Genomic DNA, 9,271 nt, shown 5'->3' with positions numbered 1-9,271 from the left:
CACAAATGAATAGTGACTTTTGCTTGTGCAATGGGACCACCCCCCCTCTCCTGCACACACCCTACACCCCCCAAAATTGGCAAGGGGGGAACCCCCAGAAAAGTACACAGGGGGAAGAGGAGAACTGCCTGCCTGGCAGACTGAAATGCTTTGATGAACTATCACCTTAAGATGTTGAATTCCTCCTTTCAGATCAGTAACATCCTAGATTCTAGATCTTTTATCTTCCAGCAGCAGTTGGCCAGGTGATTATGGTAGCTCACCAGAAGAGCACAAAGGGTATGTAGGCTTCCCCTGTTGTCAATTGGGACTCAAATTTAACTCCCTTGGAACATGGATATCAGAGCAAAGGGGTCTGTCTGCTGCAAGATCACTCTCAACTCTGCTCAAGACGATCATGAGCAGAAACAGAACATTTTATCTAAATGGTCTAATTGTGTAGAAAAATGATGGCAATATCCCTACTCTAAGAAAAGGTGGAGAAATTGTGAATGCAAGTCTTCTCACCTTCCTCGGATTTGCCAGCAACATGACCTGGGTGATAGCAGCTGGTGGCTGGATGGGATTGAATGGAGCTAGCTCTGTCCCCGAAGGTGGCTGCAACTTCACTTTCATGGACTGCGGATTCAAAAGCAAAGGAGAAAATCTTAGAGAGTGGTTGTTTGTGCAGAAATAATAGTCACATTGCATCACTGAACACAAATATATTAAGGGAAGCGGGCGTGTTTACTGAGCACTGACTAAACCATAAAAGCAAATATTTGTCTGGTAGACTTAGCCAGATGGAGACACTAACTGACACCTTAATTCTATCTAAATTCATTACATGGATGCAAGGCCCATGGATTCGATGGAATTTAATGCCATCCAAAGATGCTTAGGACCGAGGCCTAAGACAGTAGCTTGCAACAACTATCCTCGATGGAATCAGCTGGAAAGTAAGTCTGGTCCCAACCGCCTGACCCAGCAGGATTTGCCTGGATCAGAAGCTCTTGATCTCTCCTCCAGCAACAAGAGGATGCTGGTCTCTTCCCCTATTGGTGCTTGAGAATAGCCATCTTGGTACCTTTGGCACTGCTGCTTGTAGCACAATGTTCTTGATAGGAAGGGGCGCTGTGTTTAACATTGAAACCACCACTACCAACACATCGGGCCGCCCAGGGGGGCACTCCTTGGCAAAATGCAGGAGGATGCGCAAACCGTTCTTGTCATAAGCCGTCACAGGAAGAGCGCTGCCTGCAAGGGGGAGAAGGTGCTTGCATGACACAACAATACAAGTGAAATCATGGGAGGGCACAGGGTTATGCTTGGAACACTCGGAGCTGTGTCAAGGTAATCTGCAAAGCCTCTATTCTGAACAAAAGTCATCTCTAAAGTGGATGCTGATGAGGTGGTCCCTAAAAGTAGGTGCAAAAACCTCCAAGTTTCATATATTTCTGTTTGGGGCAGACTTTGCCCCAGAGAGAAACAAGTCCACTCCAGATACATCAGTACCCTCAGTCCTTGAAAGGTCAATTATACACCTCCCTTAGATGTGATCCTTGCTCCAGCCTGGATTGTATTCTGGCAGGAAACGTGGGATATTGCACTGTAATCTAACCCCCACATCCTGCTAGTGCCACTAGAAGAAAGGACGCAACTTGAGGCAAATGTGAAGATGATGTAATGTACTAGGTGAGACCAACACAGCTGGAGGCTCAGAGGCTCCCCATCTCTGCTTGAAGCAAATACTGGCTAACAGTTTTCAAACCTTTCCCTTTCAACCATAAGATCGTTGTCACACTAAAAGCATGATGCTCCTTCTTGAGCAGGGGTCGGCAACCTAAGGCCCACTGGGCACAAGCGGCCTATGGGGGTCGTTTAACCGGCCCATGAGCCGCCCCCGAACCGAGCTACCCACTCGGCGAGTCCCTGTGTGCTGCGCTAAACCGGTGCAGTGCAGTGTGGGGACTTGCTTCCACTGCACTGGAAATCATGTCTGCGCAGACGCCAGAAATCGCAGGCGCGCATGCTCACACGTGCGCGTGATCTGGCCCATGGAGGGATCTCTACTGGAGTGAACCTTGCCGGCCCCAATTCTTGAGGGAGGAGGCCTAACAGGGAGTGGAATGCAGCTGTGCAGAGTTCCCAAACCCCTCTCTCTCTACACTCCCAAAAGACTTCAGGTCAATAGCTTGGGTTTGTAAAAAAATTATTCCTTACTCTCCAAATTATGAAAATGAGGAGGCTTTGATTGATGGATTGATTGATTATACCCACAGGCCTTAGGGCGGCTTACAGAACAAAACAAAACTACAAAATATATAATCAAAATAAAAGCAACAACCCAATAACCCCCCCCCCAAAAAAAACCACCCAGATTTTAAAAGGGCATGAACTAAATGAACTGAAACACACAATCCATTATCAGGAGTAAGCAATAAAAAATATTTGTGATGCCTACTTGGCTTAATGGACTCCAGTGGGACGTGAACGTTGCCCAAGGAGATCTCTGGTCCTTTCAGAGGACTTCCTTGCTGCTGGAAGGAGGCTGGCTGGAAGAGGGGGCTTCCTGACCCGACAGGGCAGCTGCCTGGGTAGGGAAGTGAAGGGACTCCTGGAGCTGCAATGGGCAGCCCTGAAGCGGATGTCAGAGGTGCAGCAGCAGCAGGCAATGCAACTCCACCAGGGAACACAGAGGCGCCTAGGTTTGCTTGAGCCGAAGGTCTGGAATGGAGCGGAAAACAAATACAGGTTAAAAAAATGCAAAGAAACATACTGAATGTCTCTGGTACCTAGTCTGCATCTACCCCCCACCAGCTCTGTATAAAGCACTTCAAGTGAGCATGTGTTCGCTCCTACAAATAGCAATTGTCCTTTGAAAAGCCATTGTTGCCCACTGTGCCCTGCAGATTGATGGGGCTGAATGAAGAAATAAAAGCGTTCTGCATCAACATGAGGAGACGAGTACCTGCCTGCCAAAATCCCTCTAAGTAAAATCTCCAGCAGCATGGCAGTGAGATGCCACAAATGATGTCCATGTGGGGCAGGTACTTGGCTCAGTCAAAAAGTGTTTGCCGGCCCCACCAGTCAACCGATAGCAAAGCCCTGTGCAAAGTTATCCGCATGGCTATTGGGCCTTTCAGTTCTTTGCCTTGCAAAACCCAGCCATCAGCTCATCAGTTGCTGTTTGTGGACTGTGCCTTTGCTGGCATGGCTGCATTTCAAACACTGCAGGCGAAAGGCAAAGTCATTGTGATCTCAGGTGACCGAGAGGTGGGCAGCCCTGGGGCGTGGGGGGAGATAGTGATCTGGCCAATTGGCCAGATATGGTTCCCTGCTCCTGAGGTTGAAGAAGGGTCCAAATCTTCTACCCCGGGGCAGAAGCATCCCTTCATTCAATCTGCCCTTGATGTACGGCAAAGGCGGAGAATCTGCAGCTCTTCCCATGTTAAGATTATAGGTCCCATCATCCCTGACCATTGGCCATGCTTGCCGGGACCGATGGAAACTGAAGTCCCACCTAACAGCAGGGGAAGAAAATCTGATTCAGAGCAGCAATTATTTCCAAGCAGAAAGGAGAAAATCTTACCCTTTGCTCTCGTCCAGATGTCCTATGGGATCCAGGTTGTGCAGATCACCACTTCCCATAGCAGAGCCCAGGTACCCGGGGGCACCTGGCATTGCATTGGACGGTCCCAGTGGTGCTGCAGCAGAGAATATGAATGGGGCTGAGGTAGGGGCAGGCTGCGGGGCTGTGAATGTGGAGGCAAGAGAGGCTGACGTTCTACCCGTGGGCTGCGACAGGGCAGCGAGAAGAGGTGAGTTACAGGCAACGGAAGCTGGTTTTGGGTTCAAGAAGTCCAGATCGACTGGTTCATTCTGCAACGGAAGAAACAGGTGAAAGCGGTGCTTTGCAATACACTGATAAATGTTTAACTTTCCTCCCACTGAAACAAAATAAAAAAAAATCCTGCCAGTAGCACCTTAGAGACCGACTAAGTTTGTCATTGGGATGAGCTTTCGTGTGCATGCACACTTCTTCAGATACACTCATTTCCTCCCATTGTTATTCTCACTTGTTTATTTTACTATTTTGCAGACCCGCAATGACTGTTAATTCAGAATTTTTTAAAAAACTTAACAATTTAAAATCAGAAAGTCAATAAAAATGTGTCAAGTTAATGCTGGAAACTTAAGCAGATAGAAGGGTCGTTCCTCCATCTGTGGTAGACATGTGAGAAATCTAAAGGCTTTGGGGAAATGAAATGATAGCTGGTGAAGGCAATAAGGTATTAGCGTAACTGGAGGAGGAGTAGTAGTTTGGATTTGATATCCCGCTTTATCACTACCCGAAGGAGTCTCAAAGCGGCTAACAACCTCCTTTCCCTTCCTCCCCCACAACAGACACCCTGTGAGGTGGGTGGGGCTGAGAGACTTCAGAGAAGTGTGACTAGCCCAAGGTCACCCAGCAGCTGCATGTGGAGGAGCGGAGACGCGAACCCGGTTCCCCAGACTACGAGTCTACTGCTCTTAACCACTACACCACACTGGCTCTCACCACACTGGTATAATGCAAGCTTAAAAACGAAAGTCTGTGGGGTGGAGGGCATGCTCTAAAAGGGAGTGAGAACTTAAGGCCAGAAGCAGGACAGATCACAAAAGGCACCACCCCATTTCAGTCTTAGAAAAGCTGTTGAAGGTGTGTGTCGGGGGGGGAAGAGGGAAGCTGATTTCTACCACTGGGAAAGGCAGGCTGGTCTTTATTGCTACATCCCCTCATGACAATACACGCTAGAAAATGAAAGCAACGTTCATCCCGGGACAGATTAACATGCATTACCAATCCTCTGGCTCGCAGGCCTTCAAAAAAGGATAACATCTTGGGACGACAAAATTATTCACACTGACAAAGCGCAAAGTACCTGGAACATGTTCCATTGGCTGCTCTCAGGAGCTTCTTTTGCTGCAGTGGGAGCCGGGTCATTCAGGCCTAAGCACAAAATGACATTTTAGGGAGCAAAAGGAATGGGCAAGCAAAACATTTAAATAAGAGAACACTCCCAGCTGAACAAGCAAAGTTCCCAGAGAACCACATTTAAACTATACAACCGATTGAGATGGGAAAGATCCGAGTGCAAATCCATGCTCCATATGGTCACTTCTGAACTTTGCTCCGTTCTGACTGTACAGGTAAAGGTAAAGGGACCCCTGACCATTAGGTCCAGTCATGACCGACTGTGGTTGCAGCGCTCATCTCGCGTTATTGGCCGAGGGAGCCGGCGTACAGCTTCCAGGTCATGTGGCCAGCATGACAAAGCTGCTTCTGGCGAACCAGAGCAGCTCACGGAAACATTGTTTACCTTCCCGCCGGAGCGGTACCTATTTATCTACTTGCACTTTTACATGCTTTCAAACTGCTAGGTTGGCAGGAGCAGGGACCAAGCAACGGGAGCTCACCCGGTCGCGGGGATTCGAACCACCGACCTTCTGATCAGCAAGCTCTAGGCTCTGTGGTTTAACCCACAGGGCCACCTGTGTCCCCGTTCTGTTCAATCTCTTCTGACTGTAGGAAGATTGAATTTATTATGTAACAAGCCAGTGGTAAGCAAGCTCTGCATTCTATATTCATTCATTCATTCATTCATTCATTCATTCATTCATTCATAGTATCAGCGCTTTTTTAAAAGGAGGTACTCAAGGGCACACAGTACCGGCACCTCTTTTTGTTGTTAAAAAGTGTGGCATTTACTGTAACAACTTCATGGTGAGTACTGGCACCTATTTTTCTAGGGGGGAAAGCACTGCTTAGTACTTAACATGCCTCCTTTCAAGGCAAAGCCCTCCCAAGGCGGCATTCAAAAGATAACTAGGCTTGTACTCTGCTTCCTGAACATAGCAGAGCTAAATCTAGGCAAAATGGTGTCCGGATGTTCCTGCTTTCCCTTCTGGCAGCCTCACCAATAGCAGCTGGCAGCTATAAGGACGGGAGCTCCAAGGTGGAGCTGTAAGGCACTTCTGCAACTTCTCAGATGGTGCTCTTCCTCCTATTCAGTGGTATCTCCAGAACAGGTAAGGTTGGACATGCCACTCTCTGTAGCTCTCAGTAATAATCCAGTCCAGTAAATTCAAGTGGAGAGACTTTTTTTTATTTCTTTCTGGGGAGGTGTTGGTGGGGGGTTCTGAACAACAGACACTCGGCAACAATACCGGCAAACCTGGGTGCAGCAGCTACTTAGCAGCGCCTTCCACCAAAGCCCTTAGGAAAAGGCGAAAAATTGGTACAATTTGAAGAGAAGCCAGAAACCTTCCAACAGCAAGTACACCCAAACCAGACCTGCCTTACCTAAGCATAGCAGTTCCTCATCAAGCAAGGAGATGGAATTGGCCGAGCCAGTCAAGAGAGCGGAAGTGGCTTCTGCCTGGCTCGATGAACGACTCCGGGAGTGACCGATGGCCTGAGGGGGAGGTGGGAGGATGGGGATTTCTGACGAGGCTGGAGCTGGGGTTAATGTCGGTGCTGGGGTCAATGTCATTGGAGGCATCGGTGGCGGTGGCGGAGTACTAGAAATGTCCAGGCCCGCCAAGTCAATCAGCGTACTGATGTTAATGGAAGAATCACTTCCTACAGTGATGGGGAGAGAACATAAAATATGGCAAGGGATGCATACAAACAATATAACAATATAACATATTATCCTGATCAAGGAGGGCAGTGGTGGTGCAAATGCCTAGATGCTGCTGAGAATAGCATCGGTTTTTAAAATTCTCCAGGCTATGTCTCCTGTAGTAAACCTTCAAACATGAGAGTGTGCACACCATTATCCTCAAGATAAAAGGTAAAGGGGCCCCTGACCATCAGGTCCAGTAGTGTCCGACTCTGGGGTTGTGGTGCTCATCTTGCTCTATAGGCCGAGGGAGCCGGCATTTGTCCGCAGACAGCTTCAGGGTCATGTGGCCAGCATGACAAAGCTGCTTCTGGCGAACCAGAGCAGCGCACGGAAACGTCGTTTACCTTCCCGCCGGAGCGGTCCCTATTTATCTACTTGCACTTAGATGTGCTTTTGAACTGCTAGGTAGGCAGGAGCTGGGACCGAGTAACGGGAGCTCACCCCGTTGCTGGGATTCGAACCACCGACCTTCTGATCAGCAAGCCCTAGACACTGTGGTTTAACCCACAGTGCCACCTGGGTCCCTCAAGATACCCAGGTCCTAATAAGTGGCCACTTTTGTCCAAATTTCTTAACCGGCACCCTCACAGTGTTCAAGTAGACACAATGGGCAACACCCAATGATGTCCAACTCCTTCCTTAACAGAAATCCACTCGTACAATGGGGTGTCAGATTCTTGCTCTCCAGAGTAGATTTTGGGGGCAGAGGGAGAAGCTAGAAGCCTCATTGTGTTGAGTGGCCATCTCACCCAAGGAGCCAGGTTTCGTTTCTGAAAAACTGCTGTACTAGGGCAGGATGTATTATGAGTTATTTATGTAGCTAAAGGTAAAGGACACTTGGATGGTTAGTCCAGGACTCTACCCAAAGCGGGTTACAATTTGTTTTTTTTTTAAAAAAAGAAAGGACACTAAAGAGACAACAAAGGAAGGGGAGGGACATGGAAGCAGGGGGAACACACTCAGACTTTATTACGTAAAGTACGCCTCTCTGTGTAAAAAAGAAACACTCTTCCCCTAATTTTATTAAGACGTTCAAAACAAACTTTTGGCTGCACTCAGCTCTTTCCATTGATAGTATAAAGTGAGAGCTCTTGGCCATTTCCTGGGCAATTTCTTCTCTCTATCTCAAAGAAAATTATTAATTGATAATTAACGGTGCATATTCTGATGTAGATCAACAGTGCCACCTGGGATTCTTACCCCCTACAGTTAACCCTAAATGGTGAGCTATTCTCCTGCATTGTCTGTGAATATATAGGCTCCACTTAAGCCCTTCTAAACAATGGCCTGACTGGTCTGAACTGGCCAGGCCTTTTGTAATGTAAGTTCAGAGTAGTTGGCAATTTTCTGGTTAGCCAAAGAGATTGCTGACATTAGAGATGGGGCTTATTTTTCAGCTGGAGCCAAACAATGATCCCCATTAGAAAGGAGGCAGCTTTTACCTGGCTCAGATTCCCATGTGAGCGTTTACTCTCAGTCTTTGTCTTCCTGGAAACCTGATCAGGAATGCAAAGATGCTCCCTCTTAGAACCTCTCAGCTAATCAATGTTTGTTACCAACAACTAAACACCAACTTACCATCACTTGTAGCTTTCTGCATGTAATTTCCTTCTGACCTCACTGTTCACAACCCACCCACCCCGGAAAAAACCCCATATGTTTATACACTCATTTCATGAATCTTCAATGGGGATTTAGTGCAGAGGGGGAGGGGGGCTCTTTCAGTGAGCCCCTTTGAAGGTGCACTTTCATGGACAGAATGTTTTTGAAGTGGCTCACCTTGAGCCTCGCTTTGTCTGTTTTGCAGGTGCAGTTTGAATCCAAAACAGGCCTGCAAATAAACTTCAAAGGGGCTTGCTGTTAACTGCTGATCAGCTGGCATCATAATGATGTCAGGTGACTGACAGCTGGGCAACCATGCCCACCTGTCAAAGTTGGCCTGCAGAGGGTGGAAGTCAGGATCCAACTCCCTGCCCCTGTTGTAAGTCAATGGTTTCACTCTGGAATCCTCTTGAAGCTCCTTTGATCAAGAAAGGCCACTTGACAGTCACGAACAAAAGGTCCTCGAAAACCGAAATGTTCTCCCTCTCCCCTCTCAATATTTGCCCTTTCTGGTGCCAGTTTTGTATCCACTTTTTCTTTTGCATAGAAGCCTCTTCAGACATATATATATAGGTACATAGAAAACATTTTACCTATGCCCATAAATCATTTCTGGGTATTCATGCAAGAACATGGGCCAGGACTCAAAGCAGTCCTTTGCCAAATGTATGTGTGATGGCTAGCACACTTTGTGTCAGTGTTAATCTCGGAAGCAGACCTGTGGAGCTCCTATATGAAAAAAACCACTTTCATGGCAGCTGGCCCTGTACAGATGGATCTCAAAGGAGCAAATCATATCCAAGCTCAGATATCCTGATTCCACCCCCACCCACTGCTTCAAAGCACACTGTATATATCATACAAGCAGATCGAAGCATCTTAGAATTGCCATTTCTCTAGGATAGCCGTGTCTTGTCTAAAATAGCACGATCAGATAGTTGTAAGAAGACACCAGCGTCCTTTTTGGAGGGTTTTCCAAGAACGGTTAAAGACAATGGTGTAGCCATTGAACTGGGGCT

The 9,271-nt window shown here is 47.6% G+C and overlaps 1 protein-coding gene across 6 annotated transcripts in view; it reads right to left on the bottom strand.

Annotated features, from left to right (window-relative positions):
* The window catches only part of GGA3 (golgi associated, gamma adaptin ear containing, ARF binding protein 3), a 34,033-nt gene that overhangs the window by 5,446 nt on the left and 19,316 nt on the right, over nt 1-9,271 (bottom strand). For all 6 annotated transcript variants that reach the window (XM_035104436.2, XM_035104438.2, XM_035104439.2 and 3 more), the window contains 6 exons: nt 6,326-6,604; nt 4,905-4,972; nt 3,572-3,861; nt 2,444-2,706; nt 1,067-1,236; nt 508-618 (listed from right to left, as the gene is read on the bottom strand). In XM_035104436.2, coding sequence (XP_034960327.1) covers nt 508-618; nt 1,067-1,236; nt 2,444-2,706; nt 3,572-3,861; nt 4,905-4,972; nt 6,326-6,604 — 1,181 coding nt within the window. The remainder of the gene's footprint in view (nt 1-507; nt 619-1,066; nt 1,237-2,443; nt 2,707-3,571; nt 3,862-4,904; nt 4,973-6,325; nt 6,605-9,271) is intronic.

The sequence above is a fragment of the Zootoca vivipara genome, chromosome 2 (assembly GCF_963506605.1).
Source record: "Zootoca vivipara chromosome 2, rZooViv1.1, whole genome shotgun sequence".
NCBI lineage: Eukaryota > Metazoa > Chordata > Lepidosauria > Squamata > Lacertidae > Zootoca > Zootoca vivipara.
Note: the sequence above shows the minus strand (reverse complement) of the source record. Positions and strands in the feature narration are given on the sequence as shown.